Source organism: Vidua chalybeata, chromosome 7, assembly GCF_026979565.1.
Source record: "Vidua chalybeata isolate OUT-0048 chromosome 7, bVidCha1 merged haplotype, whole genome shotgun sequence".
In the NCBI taxonomy this organism is placed as follows: domain Eukaryota; kingdom Metazoa; phylum Chordata; class Aves; order Passeriformes; family Viduidae; genus Vidua; species Vidua chalybeata.
The window spans coordinates 24911845-24931678 of NC_071536.1; the positions used below are offsets into that span (position 1 = coordinate 24911845).

Below are 19834 nucleotides of genomic sequence, written 5' to 3' on the forward strand. Positions count from 1 at the left end.
CTTAGGTCTGGATTAACAGCAGTTTTTAGATTCTGTGTATTTTTACACTTACAGGGACAACTATCCCAAGTCTCGGATGCCAAGAGCACAGAGCTATCCAGATAATCATCAGGAATTCTCAGGTAGGCAAAAATCACTGGAGACACCCTAGCTTTCCAAAACTGCTCCTCTTGCAAATAATAGGCCTTAGAAGGGATGTTCACATTGGAGAAGTATTGTATTACACAAACATATGGCAGAAGAAAGCAAAGCAACACCAAATGCACACAGTGAAAGATACCATAGAAATACAAAAAATTTCTCAGTTTTTCCAGATTATTATGTGTGACACCACTCCTAGTGGGTGTAGTGTAACTATCTGCCTCTGTAAAAAGAGCAAATGTTGCAGTGCATAGGGGCATGCACACTTAGTTAAATTGGACTGTAATATCTCTAAGTTGGTGTCTAACTGTGGTTAATTTATTTAATTTGGAGGTGGTGTGGTTTAACCCCAGTTAAACCAGCTAAGCAGCTAAGCCCCCCACAGCTGCTTGCTCACTTCCCCATGTGAGATTGGGGAGAGAGCCCAGGGGGAAAAGTAAGAAAACTTATGAGTTAAAATAAAGGCAGTTTAATAGTACAGCAAAAGCTGCACACACAAGCAAAACAAAACAATGAATTCATTCACCACTTGCCATCAACAGGCAGGTATTCAGCCATTCCCAGGAAAGCAGTGCTTCATCACTCCTAGTGGTTACCTGGAAAGGCAAACACCATCACTGCGAATGTCCTTCCTTCCTCCGTCTTTCTCCCAGCTTTTGTTGCAGAGTAAAACCTCAGATAGTATGGGGTATCCCTTGAGTCAACTGGGGCCAGCTGTCCCAAGTGTGCTCCTTCCCAAATCTTGTGCCTCCCAGCCCATTCTACCAGCTGGCAGGGTAGTATGTGAAGCAAGAAAGCTCCTTGATTCTGTGTAAATGTGCTTTAGCAATAACTAAAATATGTTAGCAACAGTGTTTTGGCCACAGATCTAAAATGTAGCACACTGTACGTGCCACTATAAAGAAAATTAACTCTATCCCAGCCAAAACAAGTACATGGAGCCTTTGTTTTCTTCTCTGTGAAATAAGTATCACTTTGAAGTGCTCATGACTTCTGTATTTGAAAGGATGGAGAGCTGTGTGCTGTGCCTATAAGTTAATCATCACCACTAATGTTTTTTCATACAATACTCTGGCTCAAATCTACTCTGGCCCTGTTGTGCAGGGCTCAGGATACAAAGTGCAGTGGGTAACCTTGAAAGTGTTCTGAAGTGTCTTCTCACAGTCGTGTCTCACTACAAAGCTTTGCTGTTGAATAATAATTAGTTTCCAATAAATCAAGAGGGTTTTGTGTTTCTTCAGTCTATTACATATTTTGAGGCTTCTTTTTATTTTGATTTTGAAGCTTTATCTAGATAAATCTGTGATGGTGAGTTTTTTCTTTTTAGAATTCTGGAGTGCTTAACAGATTGCACCACTTTTAAATAAAAATAAAACTAAAACTGTGTGTAAGTAGCATTTAGGTGGCAGAGATAAGTACCAAAAGTGTTGGAAATGTCAGAAATTACTTTGCCTTTTGTATAATCTTAATCTAGTTTATGTGTGTTCATTGCAGTGACTTTTCTAGTAAGATCATCTTGCAATATTTTTTATTGGGATTTGTTGGGTTTTTTTCCCATTCTGTGTTCTGGTATGTTATCAGTGGGATGGACAGCAATCATTAATTCTATAATCAATATTTATTCTCATTATTTGAAGTGTAACAGAAGCAGAAAAAAATGTCTATCTGACCTAGTCTTTCCTTCTGCCACCACCAGTACTGGGCTTCTACAGAGGGGTGTGCAATGTTCCTGTCTCAGAATATATTCCTAGTCATGTATTGCTCGAGGGTTCTGTAAATGCAAGATGTTCTTCTGTGATTTGATAGATTTTTTTCCTTCCACAAATTTTTCTTGTCCCTATTTCAACTTGTATAAACTTTCTCAGCATCAGCTGTAGGTTGCAACAGAAAGTTGTGCAATTTACTGTATTTTATGAAGAAGTATGTGCTTTGTAACTTCTTTTAAGGCTTGGTTTTTTGGTTTTTTTTTCTGTTACTGCTTTTCCAGTGGATTTTTTTGTTTGGTTTTTTTTTATGCACCTCTTTACTCCCTTTGAGCTGTTGCTTTTCTAGTGTATAGAGGCCTACATTCCTTATGGAGGAGCAATTTGGATCTTTGATCATCTCTGTGCTTCTGAACATTTTTCAGTTTTACTGAATTCTTTGAAATTGAGTACACCAAAGCTTTGTTCAGTGTATCTTATAGCATTTAATTTTCTTCTCAGCTAATACAAAGAGTTCAGCTGCTGCTTTTTTGGAAGTCTCTATCACAAACCTTTACAGAAGTCTACACTGAATTTTGTCTGCAACTTTATTATCCAGTCACGTAGCCTCTTAAGGGCCTTCTCTAATTATTCTGTTGGTTTTATTTCTCAAAATGATTTTGTTACCTCCCTGTTCCTTGTTCTGTACAGAGAATTCATGGATAATTAAACTGCATGAGTTTTAGACCAGATTCCTGTGGACTGTTGACTGTTTCCTCCCTTCTTATGTACTTATCTTCTAACCAATTATTTATGCATGAGGGACTTTTTCCCTTATCTTATACTTTTCCCGCTCAATAACTTTTAAAAGAGGATCTTTTGAATGTGTTTTAGTAATTCAAGCTGTGTTGACTCATTCACCAGTTTTTCACATTTATACAACTTTAAATTATATTCTTTGGAATAGTTTTTCCTCTATAAAGTATTTTTAAAACTGGAGTAATCAGACATTCTGCCATCCTCCAACATTCTTCTAAGCAAGAGGTTACAAACCACTTGAGCTGTTGAATTCTTGATCCTTTGGGACTTTTGACTGAAGTCCTTTTAGATCTTGTGAGTTGTGTGATTTTGTTCTATAAATGTTTTTCCTCTGATGTTTCAACCCTTCATATCCTCTGATACATTCGCCCATTGTAAGTTTGTATTACCAAAGTGATTAGTTTAACATGCTTTTGTCACATCTAAATTTTGAAATGAATCATTTTATTTTCTAGTAGAGTATGATATCCCAATATTTGAGAAATTTGGAAAGGGGGGGACTTATCCCAGAAGATACCATATTTCATATCATCAACAAGACTACAATGATGGTAAGGACTGCAACAATTTTATTAATCTGTTTTTCTCATCTAAAAATGTGAATAAAATTGTAAGATCTTAATGAAATTAAGTGAAAACATTGACAAAATTGAAAGCTTAAATTCTTTCCCCAAACTCACTTGCTAAGCTTCTAATGATTGATAGAACCTCTGAGCAGTTTTATCTCTGGTAAAGTTATGGAATTCCTGACTCATATGTACAACTGTGGAAATGTTTGCTGTCTTTGGCCACACACAAGCCATACAGTATACGTTTCTGACCTTTGTAACCCTTTTCTGGCTGAAGTAGGTATGTCTGTTTGTAGCGTCTTGTTTTGCATTAAGAAATCCCAAGTACAGTGGAGTTCCTGTTAACATTTTCTTAGATTAAAAGAGTAAATAAAATTTAAGAACAGTGATGTAAACTGAGAATTAGTTTCTGAAATAAAATTTTGGAATGCAAGGCAGCACCTGCTAATGTGTCCACAAAACTGGTTTGGACAGTAATTGATATAAATTTAACATGTGTTAAATTTCTAAAGGAAGTAGAGAGGAGCAGCTGAAGAATTTTCATACTTAAGGGTGTGTCGAGCGCTAGTTGAGAAGAGTTACGAAGAAATGTGTCCCAAGACCAGATGGCTTCACTTGCAGTGTGGAATATGCAGAGCAATAAATGGAATTATGTTACAAGAATCACAGAAATATCAGACTGAGGCACTGCAAAGTCCAGTCCCTTGCTCTAAGGCAAGGTTTAAAGAGGCAATGATTTGTCACACTGACTTTCAAATAAACTCTTAAGTTGACTTCAACAGAAGACATACTTCCTTTATGTTACCAACTTACAGGATAGCTTATCTTATAACTTAACTTTCTGTCTCCCAAGACATTTTTCCTCCAAATGGAAATAGTAACTAGTTACTCTTTTTTAACACAGTGAAGAATTGGTCATTGTCCTTATATATCATCACACACATACCTGGTTTCTTGCCTTAGTTTTCTTCTTCTGCCCAAGCTGAGGCTTTTCTCATGGCCACTTTATGTATAACACAGGATATAAGCAGAACTTGGTATATACCAGTCACATTAATATATTGCAAAATTACCCTACTTTCTGGTTACCATTCTGACTTTCTCTTCAGTCTTTGGTTACATTTTCCTATATCATTTTCTTCATGACTTCAGGCCAACCACTTGCTTTAACACTTTGAACTTTCTGCATTAGATTTCACTTTAAGTATGTATGTTGTACTTCCTTACTGAATCTCATCTTATTGATTTTTTGAATCATCTCAAACTTCTGATTACACTGTGAATTTTATTTTTATCTTTAAATAGACTGTCAGCTACACTTAACATGATGTCATCTGCAATATTTCAGTGTGTTAAGTTCAATCATATGTACATCATGAATTAAAATAGTGCATGGAAGTGGACTGAACATAAACTGCTGGGGATGTCCACTTAAATTATCTTCCCCTTTGATGAGAAATCACTGGTAACTGCTCTGAATCTGTCTTGAGTATAATCTGCATAGTAAGATGGTCTGCAACACTTCATGAGTTGGCTTGTGAGAATGTCCCATTGAAATGGGAAAATTGGATTAGCTACATGTGACAAACCAATTATGACTGGTTTATCACATTTTTATCTTTTCAATATGAATAAAACTGCTTAATAACTTGTTTGTATATCTTTCTTGGAATTTAAATTGTCCAGACTAGTATATAAGTCTGAGTCTACTATTTCAAAGATATTTTATCTGCTTTTTTAGTCCTCTGGGAACTCCTCCTCCAGTGTAGTACCTAATGAATCAGAGACTCCTTCAGTTATTGCTGAGTTCTGTAGGATGAAACTTAATCATGAGATGCTATCCTAAAAATAGTTGTGTTATCTAAATAGATTAACATAAATTGTATTAGTCCTATCTGGTTGTAATTAGCATGTTGAAGATCGGTGCTCTGTTTTTTTATTCTGATGCTGTAGCTATCTCCAAATTTTGCATTGCTTGTGTTTTGATTTTTAAAATAGATTCGTGGTCTTCCTGTTGATTCCATGTGTCAGTCTTTCTCTGAATTCAATTCTTTCTAGTTTACAGAAGGAAGAGGCTGGCTTAGGCACTACAGGATTATAAACATGTGTTTTGTTCTCCTAAATATCAGAAATTTGGTATTTGCACATTTAATAGAGCAATAAAAGCAGAGACTGCATTTTCTTTTCTCCTCTTACAGGTCTCCAGGTTTTTCAAGCCTATATTTCAGAAAAAATCCAGAATTTGGTCCCAGTTTTCATCTTTTAAACACAAAATTTTGATTCTGTCTAGTCCTTATATACATCTTTGATGCTTGTTTTCTTCTAGGTGGAAGAAACTTCATTATGATTGTGTCCTCACCTCTGCTGCGGCAGATCTGAATGAGATGATGTAGAACTCATAGAGTATTTGCATGCACACATTGCATTGTAGCATCTTTTTGTACTGTAACTTTTGTGTTCTGTGTATGTCATTGAAGGTCGTAAAACTTTTCCAAGAGCCAGAAGGACTCAGGGCAACAACTTCCGATCTCCGGTTAGTTTCAGTCCCACTGATCACTCGCTGAGCACCAGCAGTGGGAGCAGCGTCTTTACGCCGGAATACGAAGATAACCGAATGAGGAGGAGGGGCAGTGACATAGACAATCCTACCTTGTCAGTCATGGACATCAGCCCACCCAGCCGCTGTAAGTTCTGGCATTTTCTGAATCCCGCTGTGAAACTCTTACTTTTCAAGTATATCATGTCAAAACCTTGCATGCCATCCAAACACATGGCATTAAATAACATGGTTTTATTTCTCTAATAGGCAAAGGTCAAGACTACGCTCATCAGTATTTTCATTGCTTACCTTGCCAAGCTTCATGTAGACTTTCAATTGGAATTTACATCTATGATAACAAAACATTGTAAAAGTGATTTCTTAAACTCTTTAGGACTTGAGAAGGCTTTTGTAGGTTATATTTGCTATTTATTCTTGCAGATGTTGGTCATGTTTTCAGTTAAACTGTACATTTTTAGTGGTACTGCTTTCATACTTGTGGTAGAATTTCAGGAGCAAATATAATTTGTGTTGACTTCAGTAGCTCATACCTTGTAATTATGCCTTTATTTTTTAAAAAAGAAAGTGGTTTGTTTAACATTCTTTTTCTGTTTTTCAAATTAACTATTGCTAGTTGTTTTAAGTATATCTAGTTCTACCACAACTTATTTTGTGAATAAATTTAAGTAGCTAATGTTTTCCATCTTACAGGGAGTTTTATTGATCTTTGTCATTTATATGGTGAGGTTTAGGACACACAGTCTCTATTGTTGAAAAAGTAGTCTTTTAAAAAATTATTTTCTGTGTATTCCAGTTTTTCTCGATCAGCTGAATAACAAGCTCATTTGAAAACCAAAACATACTTATATTTTCAGCACCACGAGCTCCAACTAACTGGAGACTTGGTAAACTGCTGGGTCAAGGTGCATTTGGCAGAGTATATCTGTGTTACGATGCTGACACTGGAAGAGAACTGGCTGTTAAACAAGTTCAGTTTGATCCCGATAGTCCGGAAACCAGCAAGGTAAGAGATACCAAAGAGAGACCTTGGAAAAGGCTTCTGCTGAAGTGGTATGCTCTAGACCAGACTCACATTCCTTTCCTTGAACAAGATGAACATGTTTTAAACCATGTGTTAGGAAACCATGTCCTTGTTAGGAATTCTGTTTTGTTTGTACCATAGATAATTAGTCTGCTTACCTGATTTTAATATTACATCATATTTTTTAATTTTCAGGCAGATCCTTATACTGTGAAGATTCATAATTTGATTTGGTGCCATCTCAGTCTCTAAAATCAATCTATTACAAAGTGTGTTCTGAAATAGCTAATTAGTTATACTAATAGAAATTGGAAGAAATTACATTTATAAAGCAAAAATAGCTGTACTAATATAAGTGTTCCTGAAAATAAATTGCCAAAAAGAAATTGGTTTTGGCTATGAAGACAGTTTCTTATATATTTTTTCATCTTTTTTGGAGGTATATCTGTTTGGGGGGGCGGGAGTTTTGTTTCTTTTAAACGTTGTGTATCAAGACTAGCTGCTGTTACACACTGTCTTTCTCCCTAAAGAGCACAAGTTTCCTTGTTAGTTTCTTCTCTCTCTAAAATTAAACTCTATCTTTAATTACTGGCTGCTGAAGGAGATAAACAATTTAAAAGTAGCACCAATCTGCTGTTTCTTTTTTCCCCATACTTGCTGCTTTTTACAGGATGGGAAGAGAATTATTACTTTCCTTATGACTCTGTTCTGCACTGTGGGGAGCAAGGCCAGGGAAACAATAGGTGTAAGCATGATTGCAGAATTGAGCAGCTGCCAGATATAGTTGCTGCTATTAGTGGTATAGGATCAAAGAAAAAGTCAATAATAATTTGTGCTGTAGATTCCTAGTGTACTTGTTGTTGCTACTTCTTTAAAATGTGTAACAGAACAACTCGTTATGTTTTGGAAATGTTAAAATATAGTAGTATCTCTCCAGAAGCAACAGTTTTTTCAGCTCACTTATCATGGCATTTTGTAGTACTATGTGTCTCTGTAAAAAAAAAAATTATTTTTCTTTCTAATCTCAGAAGTATGAGGGTATCCATAACAGGCTATGACAGATAAAAATTTAGGTTTTGATGAAAAACTTCTAGGTAAAATTTGGAATCTAGTCAAGTTTGAATTCGTGGGTTAGTATTTTTCCAGCATCTGATTGCATAGTCCCTTTCAAAATATCTTACTTCCTGTTTGCAAAATTTGTAGTATTTTAGGTGGCTCCAGAGAAAGTACCAGCTGTTAGTGTTTTCCTTTGTTGCATTTCATAGTTACAATATTAAGTGGTACTCAAAGGCATTTTTAAAGTATAGTTTATCATCCTAGAAAAGTTAAGAATTAATGCTAATTATTCCACCACAAAGATTAAAATGTGGGGTGGTTTTCTGTGTTTTGTTAGTTGTTTTTTTACCCAACTGGAGGCTTATGACATGTTGCATAATGATCACTGACCTCATGAATATATTGATATCTTCTGTGCTCTGAAACAAACATAACTTCAAGAAAAGAGAAACAATGAAAAACCAGCAAAATCATCCCAAAGATAATGTATAGAAAAGACATAGGTTTTGTTGGTTTTAATTGCCTTAGTTTAACATTGATATTTTCTTGTTATAAAATGCAAAAACTTTACATTAGTTGTAGGAATATTTTGTTACTTAGTTTGCATAACACCTTAATATGTACACACTGCTCTGCTTGAAAAAATTCAAATCCAAAATCTTAGTTTTACTACATCAAGCATGGTAAATCTATCTGTTCTGTCCTTTCAGGAAGTAAATGCACTTGAGTGTGAGATTCAGTTGCTGAAAAATCTGCTGCATGAAAGAATTGTTCAGTATTATGGCTTCCTGAGAGATCCACCTGAAAGGACACTCTCAATATTCATGGAGTACATGCCTGGGGTAAGCAAGAGAGCTCATCCACTTTAGCCTTTGATTGTGTGCAGTGTGATGAGCACCCAAGCATTCAGCTTTGCACAAAAGATATTTAAAACTGTCCAAATTAAATCCACCAAAGATGGGTGGCAAGGGTTTGCAACCTCCTGTCTTCTCTATTGGTTGCTTGAGTTTTCAGAATTACAGTGGTTCATACAAAAGTTCTTTGTGTTTGGTTTTGGCATAAGTGGTGCCTGGCAATGTCTTTGAAAAGACAATATTATCATTAGTAAACTCTTAAATCTCCCTGAATTTTATTTTGTTTTGCCATGCTTCAAGTATTTCTGGAAAACAAAAAGTAGCTGAGATGGGGGTGGGAATAAGAGCATACAGAAAATAATCTTGGTGCTTGCTTCTTGTGTGGCACCTAGTACATGCTGAACTGCTGTTCTTCTTCTTTTTTAGGAAATATTGTAAGTTCAGAAAACCGTAGATTTTCATTTTTTCACCATGTGGGGTCAGCAGAGCTAAATAAAATGTGCTCTCTATAAAAACAGAGGCTCTGTATTTCTGAATAGTTAGAGCAGTCTACTTACTATGAGACTCCAGAGGGGAAAAGCAGTGTCTGGGCATTGTTTTCTTGGTGGTGGTGTGTTTTTTGTTTGCTGCTTCTTTTTTTTTGAGTTCTGGGTCTTGTTTTGTGGGATATCTTGAATTCTTCTGAGATTTGGAGAAGTGACAGAAGTAATCTTAGCAGTTTGTAACTCCATGTGACAAAGACAGGTTGCAAAACTATTTTTGAAGAAATTTTGATTTAATCTTACTTTAAGCTAAGATTTGCTTACCTCTAATTTTTTACCTAAAGCACCACCCTGTAGTACATGGTGGTTTTTTACTTGACAATCTTTTTTTCTGAGTAGGAGCTAACACGAAGGGTATGTGTCATGTCTATCCTCAGTGTCACCACTTACCCATCAAAAAGTTTGAGGGTGCTGTTCTCTTTCTGTACATTGGACTGGAACTATTCAGCTGCTTGCAAGTTTTAAGGTTAAATCAAGAAGAATTGTAATTTTAAATGTCTATATTTCAGGCACAAATTTAATTGAATTTCAGTTCAATTCTAGAAGTGTTAGTGCTTTATGCTTCTGTGCCATAGGGTTCCATCAAAGACCAATTGAAATCATATGGAGCGCTCACAGAGAACGTGACTCGTAAATACACACGGCAGATTTTGGAAGGAGTTCACTATTTGCACAGTAATATGATTGTCCATCGAGATATTAAAGGTAATGAAAGTTCTGTGCACAGTGCTCTTTATTACTGATCCTTCTCCAATCTTATGTGAAGCACTAAAATGCAATTAAGTTTGAAATACCAAAATACTGACTTAAAATCAGTGTGACTGCTTTCCATGATTTAGTCTTGTCACTTGTTGTAACTGGGGGAGGGAAAAATAGGCAACTTTGGGATGTTCTAGCAGAGTTCTGGCAATATTTGTTTAGTCTTCATCTGTAAAACAAGCAGGATAAATTCCTTTGATTTTATTTTACTATTAATAGCTTTAAATGTATTAGAGGATGATGTAATTAGAAATAGAATGTGCAGAGCAAAGCATTGTGACTCTAAAGTTTAAATTCACAGAGTTTTGTTTCACCAGTTATGTTGAAATTACCCAGCACTTCACTGGTACAAGAAGTGAGTTGCCTGATCAGACTTCTTCCATTTTACTGCTAAGAAGCCTGGTGTAACATTTCCTTTTTGTAGATAGGTGCCGGTGACTTGCAAGTGTTGCATAAGCAAGGTGTGAATATGTAGGAAGATGGTGATGTGCAGAATAGGTGTGTTGAACACAATGCTGTTGTATTCCCTAGTATTTTTACCATTTTTCTGTTGCTCTGTATCAACAGAGTGTTTTGTTCCAAAGCAGGTTGAGATATCACAGTCAATTTGTGCATCTTGTGCAGATAACTGTTTTGAATGAATCCATAACACAGTTTGAGGTGTTGCTTTAAAATAGCGTGGAGACATTTTCAGTTGTGTGGAAATTCCTTTCCCATTTATTTTAATTTCCCATGTATGGCACATTCCTTGTTTTTTCAGGAGGACATTTCAAAGGGACTGCCCCTTCCTGGAAAAGGCCTAGGATGCAAACCAATGTGTGCAATTCATTATTTTCTGAACTCCAGAATAGGCTAGTAGGAACGAGCGGAGAAAGTAAATTCTGTGGCTTGAAATCCTAGGTTGATGTTGAGTTGTATCACTGAATCCAAACTTCTGTTACTGTTTCCCATGCCAAAACCTTGAGTCATTCATGAAGGTAATGCTATGTTCCCTTCCAGGAGCAAATATTCTGAGGGATTCAGCGGGCAATGTGAAGCTTGGTGACTTCGGTGCCAGCAAACGACTGCAGACTATCTGTCTGTCTGGTACGGGAATGAAGTCTGTCACAGGAACTCCCTACTGGATGAGTCCTGAAGTTATTAGTGGAGAAGGGTATGGCAGAAAAGCAGACATCTGGTATGTTAAAAACCCCTTCTCTACTGAAAAGTGTCATTTCATTTTCAACAGAGAGTAGGTGTTTGTTATCTGAAGCTGCTGTTTCATCCTAGGATTTAAGCTGAAGAAGGTGGCAAATGTGAACACTGACAGTCATGTTTGGAGAATCTTAACACTGAAATTTAATTTTTCACATGGCAGTTTCTCAGCCCATCAGTTTAGAGATCATGAGAGAATCCTTTCAACTGACCTTGCATGAAGTTAGGATTCCCAAACTGTTTGTTAGTTCTGAAGAGGTACTGACTGAAAGCAAGATGTGAAGCTTTGAAACATCAGTTCAGTCAGTGTGTTGTAATGAAACTTCAACACCAAAATACCTTTGATGCAAGGCAGAAAATAAAATGCTGCTCCTCTAAAAGTTGAACGCTTAAGAGTGAATTTGCTAGATTTAAAAGGGAGTATCAAAAAAATAATTTGGTTTAAGTTGTTATTAAATACATAAGAACTAGGAGGGAAAGGTAATTTGTAAAAATGAAGGTTAGGGAAACATTATATATGCCACAGTCTAACATGGCTCCGGACCACTGGACGGATGACTTTGGCAATGAGACCGCTTGCACTGCTGCTGATCTGTGAATATGCAGTAATGGGCAGGCAGCAGCAGAAGGGCTGGAATAGTAACACTGTGTTTAAAAGGGAACTACATTGTATCCAAGCAGTGGCAATACTTTTAACCTCAGGGAAATTAATTTAGGCTACTTCAGATTACTTAGTAATTACTCTGATATGAAAAATAGGTCAACCTTATAATATCAAGCAGCTGACTTGTTCAAATTTGAAGTATTGGTTCCAAGGTTATTGTGTGTTTTTTGGTGGAAACTTAAGAAAAAATACTGAAGCTAGACAGCTGTCAGTGAGTAAATCCTTATTGTGCAAAGCAATGTACGTCTGTTTAAGCACAAAACTTTTTGCAAGCATCTTGAAAAACATTGAAACTTTCTAAGAACTGGGAAATAATTCCAGCCTATTCATTTTGCAGTATCGCTTACTTGTTATTGGAAGATGCTGATCGTTAAGGACTTCTCAAATAGTTTCTCTGGCCATATGTATGCCCTTCTGCCTTCCTAAATTCTTTAAACATTGTTCCTAAACAATCTTAAAATTTTGTTTGTCAATCTAAGTATATTTTTAGTATCCTTTACTAAAAGAGAAGATACCTTGAAGTAAGGCTTTTGTTCTTTAGCTACCGTATTATTGTTTGCACACGATTCACCGGTGATAACTTGTGCATTTCTAATGACTGGCAACTCACATGGCATGCACGGAGCTCTTTCCTGGTGCTTTGCATTTCTGTTCAGCCTCAAGGAGCAGGAAAGCTTCCAAGTGCAGTGCTGAGTGTGTGGCCTGCTGACCACTGGATGCTGGCAGTGCCCTACCACAGTTGGTATTGCCTGGATAAATATGTAATTATCCCTTCACTGAGGTAGTGGCTTTCAGCCCAGGGAAGTAGTAAAGCGGAGACATAGGTAGTGCTTTGTGTAACTCTTGAGATAAAGATACAGCAGTACGTGCTGGTTTTCTCCAGTGCCTGTTTCATGCTGAAGTTACTCTCTAGTGTTAGGTGGACCCTGCTTATTTGCGATATTTTAGTCCTTCTCTGCTATTTCTTGTTTTCCTGGAAGGTCATGACTCTGTTGTAACCTGCTTTTTCACTTCTGCCTCTGTTTCAGGAGTGTAGGTTGCACAGTGGTGGAAATGCTCACTGAGAAGCCCCCATGGGCAGAGTTCGAAGCCATGGCTGCCATCTTTAAAATTGCCACTCAGCCAACCAACCCCCAGCTCCCTCCTCACGTCTCCGACCACGCTCGGGATTTCTTGAAACGGATTTTTATCGAGGCCAAGCTGCGACCGTTTGCAGATGAACTGCTAAGACACACGTTTGCACACTATCACTAATACCTGCCTCAACTCAGCTTGCATCTACTGCATTTATTTTCTATTTGACTGCACTTTTATTTTTTATTTTTTACAAAGAAAAAGGAGAAAAAAGACAAGAGAGAGAATATTCTCTTGAATCTTTGTTTCACTTAGATTGTAAACAATCTAAAATTTGTATCTAAAATGAGAATCTTCTCTCCCCCGCTCCCACCAGGACTAGAACTTTTTGTTTCTATAATGTACTGATGTGGTTGATGTAGATAAAGCACTTTAGTACATATTTGTTCCTTATTTAAAGAGGAAAAAAATTACAAATGCTTGGACAGTCAGGAACTGTGTGACTTTTTCTGACACCACTGACTGACTCAGGGTGCAGGGAAAAATAGACATGCAGCTAAAGGACATGAAGGTTACTTCTATGTGATTCTTATCTATATTGTAGGTACTTGCAGCAGAGAGTTCTAAGTTCTTACTATATTTTAACATTTAATCAGTTTCTGGAATGTACAGTTTAAGCAGGAACGTGTGGTTCTGATGAACCTGGAAGAAATTTGACAAAAATTGATGAAGTTGGGAGAACTTGGAACTCTTTGTACAGCAGCATGTCTAGCTGGTACTTCTATGTGACCAAAAGAAAATAATAAAAACGAAGTCAAAACTAATGTACTAGTTAGAGGTTTTGGTGTAGAATTATTGTATTATCTTAATATGAAAATAATTACAGGTAAACAGATTATGGGCCCAGACTCCTAGAAACTACTATACTGCAAAGGGGAAATTTCCCATGCTAGACAAGGGTCAGCTATTGGATGTAAATAGTTAGGAGAATGCCTCCTGCTCTACCTGCCAAAGAGAACCTCTGTAGCATAAGCTTTGAGGGAGACAGTTATCTTAGCTGATAAAAAATACTGATGTTGAGGGTCAGTTCTCCTCCACAGTCCCATGAATGGCTGCAGGGGAAGGGGAATGACTAATCCTTGTGCAGTATATGAGTTACTGGATTCAGAATGAGCTATAAGAAATGTTTGCAAAGCTGTTGAGAGGCGCTAGGATGGAATGTATGTCAACATCAAGTGCCTGAATAATATAAAATTCTTCCAATTCTGCACTAAAAAAAATTGGTTTAGTAATGCAGGTCAGTCATCTAGGATGTGTTGAAAATTCCTGAAATAAAGTCAAACATCTCTTAACATCAGGAATGAGTCACTGAGAAAGCTAAGACTCCAGTTATATTTTTAATAAAGTTGCACTGATGAATCCTATGAAGAAGGAGGCACAGTACAGAAAATTGTACAAAGAACAGGCCAAAAGTGCAGAGAGAGCCAGCAATTAAATAACATGAGTGTGATTATTCTAGCCTGATAATCCAGATTGGTGTTTGTCAGATTTCCAATTGTCATAAAGTGTACATTAATTACTTTTTCTATTTCTGAAATAGCATAATAAAAGAAGTAAAAATCTGAAATATTGCTTCTCAGTTGAGAAGCCCAGGTACTGATCAGGTGTAGTGAATAACTGTCCTTTCACAACAGAAAAATCAGACTCTCATATTTTTGTAGAAGAAAATAGATAATTAAAGGGGCATTTGGAAATAAACTATTGGACGACAGAACTGAAATTATGTTTACTGTTTTGGATGATTCATTGCTTGCTTTTGTTGTTTTTTAAAGGCAGAGCAGGCTGGTACTGTGACCCTTGTCTAGTTTGACAAGGCTCTACCTGTTCTGCATCTTTAGAGGACTATCAGGTTTACAAAATTCATGGAGACAGAACAATAAGCTTACCCATTCCCACAGTCACTCACATATGAGATTTCTGAATTTATTCTGCTGAATTCCATATGTTTTACCAGAGCATAAGCAGGAGTATGGATATATCCTAATCACTTTACCTGTAATGGAGTAAGAATGACTTTTTTTGGCCATGTCTCCAGAGACTGAAAGTGGTGACTTCTTCAGCTTATGTGAGCATTTTACCCAACTCATAATTTTCTCAGTCAGGGTCCACAACTGTGCAAGGCTTCCTGAGCACAGGAAGAATTAGTCAGACCAGGAAAAGTGTAAAAGGCTGAAAGGAAAGGCAGCTTGTACTGACTTTTTTTTTGTTTCTCTGTCACTAGATAAAAGCTATGAAGCAGCCTTTACGAAGAATTGGTATGTACTCTGCTGTAAGGGACCTTTGCTTTATAAGCAAAATATAGTGACAGTAGGAATGGGAAGTTTAATGTAGAACCTAATAGTTTATGTAGGTAATTTTCAAGATCATGTAATTGAAATAATTGATTTCAGACTAAGAAGGTACCAAAACCAAGGTAAAAATGTATATAAAAATCTGTAGTGGTCAGTGATTCCTGAAAAGGTAAGGAAATTTTATATTATCAAAAAAGGACATTAAAGGGAAAATGTAACCAGGTTTATCTGTAGCATTCATAACATTTAAATATACTATTCTAAAGAGAAACTGCACTCTCTGAAGCTTGAAAATTTTCAGAATCTAGTTTTCTTATAATGTGACCTTTCTGTGAAACAGTGCTGGATCATGTATATTGCAATATCACTTCCTTGTTGTGATTTTTAATTACTGAACAATCAAGTTTGCTGCTTTTGTGCCTTTTCTAAAAAAAAAAATGGCATTCAGTCATGACAACGGTCAGCATTTTGGAGCCAGGAAGAAAGCAACTTTCAGAATACATTTTTCATCATGTCTTTGGCAGGTCAGAAAGCTGCCAATGTAAAGACTGTGCTTCTTAAATGAAGTTGACATTTTCCAGTTTGAGTGATTCTAGTAAAATTTTACAAATATAACCAAGGTTATGCTTGGGCTAGTTTTTTTTCACCCTAAGGAGAATTTCTCTGCTGACTTAAATAACTTAGAGTAAATTTTTTGAGCTAGAAATAATTTGAGCTAGAAATAATTATGAAGCTAAATCAGACTTTTACCAAGAGGTTGGCTATTACTTACCTCTAGTGGGGTAATGTAGTAAAGCAAGCTGTTTTACAGGGTTTGTTAAACACTTACAGGGACTCCTGGAGTGATGGTGAATGACCCCTCATTCTAGAATTTGTGAGGTTGCATGGAATTTCATGCTTTAAATTCCATTGGAGGAGGATTGCAGAGCCAAGATCCCTACTCGCAACTTCTTGTATCTCACTTAAAAAGCCACCAGCATTTTAGAGTCACAAATTGGTCTTAATTGTTGAATCCAGTTATAAAAAAATGCCAGTGAAAGTAATACTGCTGCAGGGTTGGTTTGTTTTTCTGTAAATGCCACAATGAAGCTGTACTCTAAAGAAATAAGGGTTGAAATTCACGGTGAGTATGTGGATTTTTAAAAGTCTTACTTATCTAATGATTTTTAGTATTCTTGCTGTTTTACATACTAAATGACAAAAGCTACTTCTGTGGTATAGTTTTAATGGTGTAACTAACAGCCCTGTTAGAGCTTGACTCAAGGTTTAACTTGTGCTGTGTTGGAGAAAGTTGCTTATTTTTTATTTGGGTGATAGAAATATCCATGGAAGAACCCAAAAAGGCATGGATCTAATAATTGCATAGTTAAATCTACAGACTTCTTTTCTTGACAGTTTAAATATAGTATTAAGACTTCTAACTTGATTTCCAATTCGATTTGTAGCTAAATAGTCCTTTCAGTAAAATAAAATGAAAACTTTGGGGTTTTTTTAGCTAGTGCCTTTTTCTCTGTATGCCTTAATTTTGTTCATGTTGGAACACCATATTGAAATATGTCATACAATTCCATGTCACCAAAGCAGTCTTAGAGAATGGGTTTTTTCAAAGTGCCCAAAGCAGAGCTTGCCTAACTGCATTGAAAAGTGTGCTGGAGTTATAATCTGCAGCAGTCATTCAAATTCAGAATTTAAAAGTGATTTTTGGCTTCCTGTGCTAATACATGTTTTGTATTTGCATTCTGGATATTGTACACCAATGTACATGCCAGAAAGAGGATTTGTCTGCATGCACCTAAGTAACTGGATTGTCAGGATTTGGCTTCCTGGCTCTGGATACCAGACTCTGCAGCAGAGTTTCTTATTGGGCTTGAAAACAAAGTTGGTACATTTTTAAGTGTGGTACTGTATTAAAAGCTGTTTACTTTCAGTGCACAGGAATATGATCTCTCAAGCAAACCAACAGATTTCTTTCCTGTGCCTTGTGGATAATCCTAATCCTGCCATTGTCTTGACTGAAAGCCTTGTAGCACCCATAGGTACAGTGCAGTACAGCAAGCCATTCTTTTGGACAGCATAGAGCAATGTCTAACTGCAGCTTCAGAGACTTGAGCAAATTGGTCAGATCTACAGTTATTTATAACCAATTTCTTACTTTTTTAATCTTGAAAGACTGTGTCACGCATATAGAAAAGTATAATGTGTGTGCTTGAATGTAAGTCCCTGTGGTGTTTCTGGAAAAGCGAAAGTATTGCCGCCAGTGTCATTTCTTCTTGCTGGTAACTTGCTGTCTTGTGGCAATGACAAGTCTGCAGTGTAGAATCACATACAATTACCAAAGCTTTTCTATCCCATATACATATAGCCAAAAGTGATGTTTCATGTCTCTTATAAATAGTGTGTATCCACCAGTAAGCTGTTGCTGACTGAGTAAAGCAGGTACTAGTAAAAAGTGATAGACACTGCCCATATTTCAAACATGTGGGTGTTTATAGTTGCTGTTTGATACGCAAAACTCATGCTTGTATTAAAATGAAGAGTTTTCTTTTTAAAAGCTCTTTCTAATTTAATCTTACTGTCATCATTCTAAAATTACTGCATAAGCTTGATGACTAAAACCTGGTGACTTTTGTAGCTGGGTTTGAGCCTTGGGACGTTTCAGGAGCACCATGAAGATAAAATTGTGACCTGATCTGTTCTGTGCACCATAGTGAGAATGTTTCAAAGCTGTGGGAAGTGGCCAGTCCTCTTTATGTGACATCCAGATGTCACCCACAGTTACTTGGATGTGAGTGCTGCCTTCAAGAGGAGCCACTAATGTGCACTGAGGGGTTAGACAGGTTTGCTATCAAGCCAGGGTTCCTGAATCAAAATCTGTGATCAGAAACATTTGATATCCCCCACTTGGCCTACACCATTTATTTTTCTTTCTAGATGGCAAAGCTTAAGTCTTGCATAGGTGGTGGCCTGTGATAGCTCCTGAGTAAGGTGTGTGTCCAGCTTTAGACCAGGGAGCCCATCACTTGAACCCAGGATGCTGCAGCTCCCAGTTTGCTGGTGCAATCCTTTGGTTTCCTCTAGCAATATATATGTGTACAGAGTTGGGAGGTAGATGAGGTGGAGGAAATTATATTTCTCATGTTTCAGAGCAGTCACATCTTGGCTAGGGCTTAGTTTTCAGAAACTTGTTTTAAAGGGAGAGGACCTGGATTAAATGTTATAAAAAATGTATCTTATCGTTCAGCCCTTACGTTGAGTTTACAGGTACGAATTGGAGGTCAGGGTCTTCTGTTGAGAAATAAGAAAAAGGATACTCCAGCTCATGAGTGGATAGTCATAGGAAATATATCAGAGCTTTTTGTGCTTTTTACCCAAAAATAGATGATCCTTTTTCCCCAGAGGTTTGTATAATGTGGATATAAAAACAAGGATTGCGTTTTCTTTTCTGAACAGCTATTAGATTGTCAGTTGCCTAGTGTTTGCTTCTTGTTAATACCAGTAAAAGAAGGTGGTGTCACCCTAAAATTGGAATGGTTTATAAAGCATAGTGTCTGTCATCTCAGACCTCGCAGGAGTTGTATAATGGAGTATCACTGTAAATATGTGGAGGAGACTTAGATTAATTGGAACGTAGGATTTTAGTTTTCATGAAGCTATGAATAAAAATTTGTAAATTTACTCTTGATCTAATGTACATTTTTATGTAGCCATTAAATTCTCTATTTAATCTATCAGTTTCTCACTGTAAATGTTTTTACTCTCAGTTGAATGCTGGGCACAGTTTGTAATGTATGTACACAAAGGTGTTTTTTTCTATCAACGTTGACTTTTTTGCACATTTTTGGAAATATTTAATTTGTACACTGATTTAATACTCTGACCAATTGTCGATGGGTGTATGAGAATCACGTGTGTGTGCAATGTACTACTGTCTGGATGTATGGGGTTTTTTATTACTTCTGAGATGTTGCTGCCAGTAACTGCACTGCTGTTGCTGCTTTACATGGAATATCTTGTGTGTATAAAAAAGAAAAAAACAATTTAAAAATTAGCTTATGGTTATCATGGTTGAGGAACTCAGGAGTTGGGCATTGCTTGCTGGTTCCATTGTCTAACAGCCTTCCAAAGTTAAAAACAACCAATCAACCCCGCCTTGTAATTCTGTGTATGCATTGAATGTGTGTGTATATGTATCCCAGTAATCTTATTCCACAATTTCATTTCTACATTTTTATGAACTTGTTTTTTAAGGGTACTATGTTTAGTTAGAATAATTAAATATATAAAAGCTTTGAGAGATGATTTACTAGATAAATATATTTTCAGCTGGCTGATGTTCAAAATATTTTTTTAATTTTTGTTTTTAACCATTCGAAATGTATTTGTATTTCCAAAATCAGACACGAATTGTACTTAGAAATATATTAAAACACTCTGTAGGGACAACAGTGTGATTTCTCTTTAAGAATTCTGTACTTCAGAACACTGCGCAATGTCACTCTCGTATCTCAATTCCGAGTTGGCTTTTTTATTGTTATTTACGGTGCGCTT

The 19834-nt window shown here is 36.6% G+C and overlaps 1 protein-coding gene across 3 annotated transcripts in view; it reads left to right on the plus strand.

Annotated features, from left to right (window-relative positions):
* The window catches only part of MAP3K2 (mitogen-activated protein kinase kinase kinase 2), a 50387-nt gene extending 30656 nt beyond the window's left edge, over window positions 1-19731 (plus strand). The window contains exons 10-17 of one of the 3 annotated variants that reach the window (XM_053947524.1): window positions 55-122; window positions 3098-3193; window positions 5689-5895; window positions 6626-6774; window positions 8559-8690; window positions 9820-9949; window positions 11003-11180; window positions 12890-19731. In XM_053947524.1, the coding sequence (XP_053803499.1) occupies window positions 55-122; window positions 3098-3193; window positions 5689-5895; window positions 6626-6774; window positions 8559-8690; window positions 9820-9949; window positions 11003-11180; window positions 12890-13115 (1186 nt within the window). In that variant the 3' untranslated portion in view covers window positions 13116-19731. The remainder of the gene's footprint in view (window positions 1-54; window positions 123-3097; window positions 3194-5688; window positions 5896-6625; window positions 6775-8558; window positions 8691-9819; window positions 9950-11002; window positions 11181-12889) is intronic. The other 2 variants (XM_053947525.1, XM_053947526.1) reach the window with 2 other exon arrangements.
* The last annotated feature ends 103 nt before the right edge of the window (window positions 19732-19834 follow it).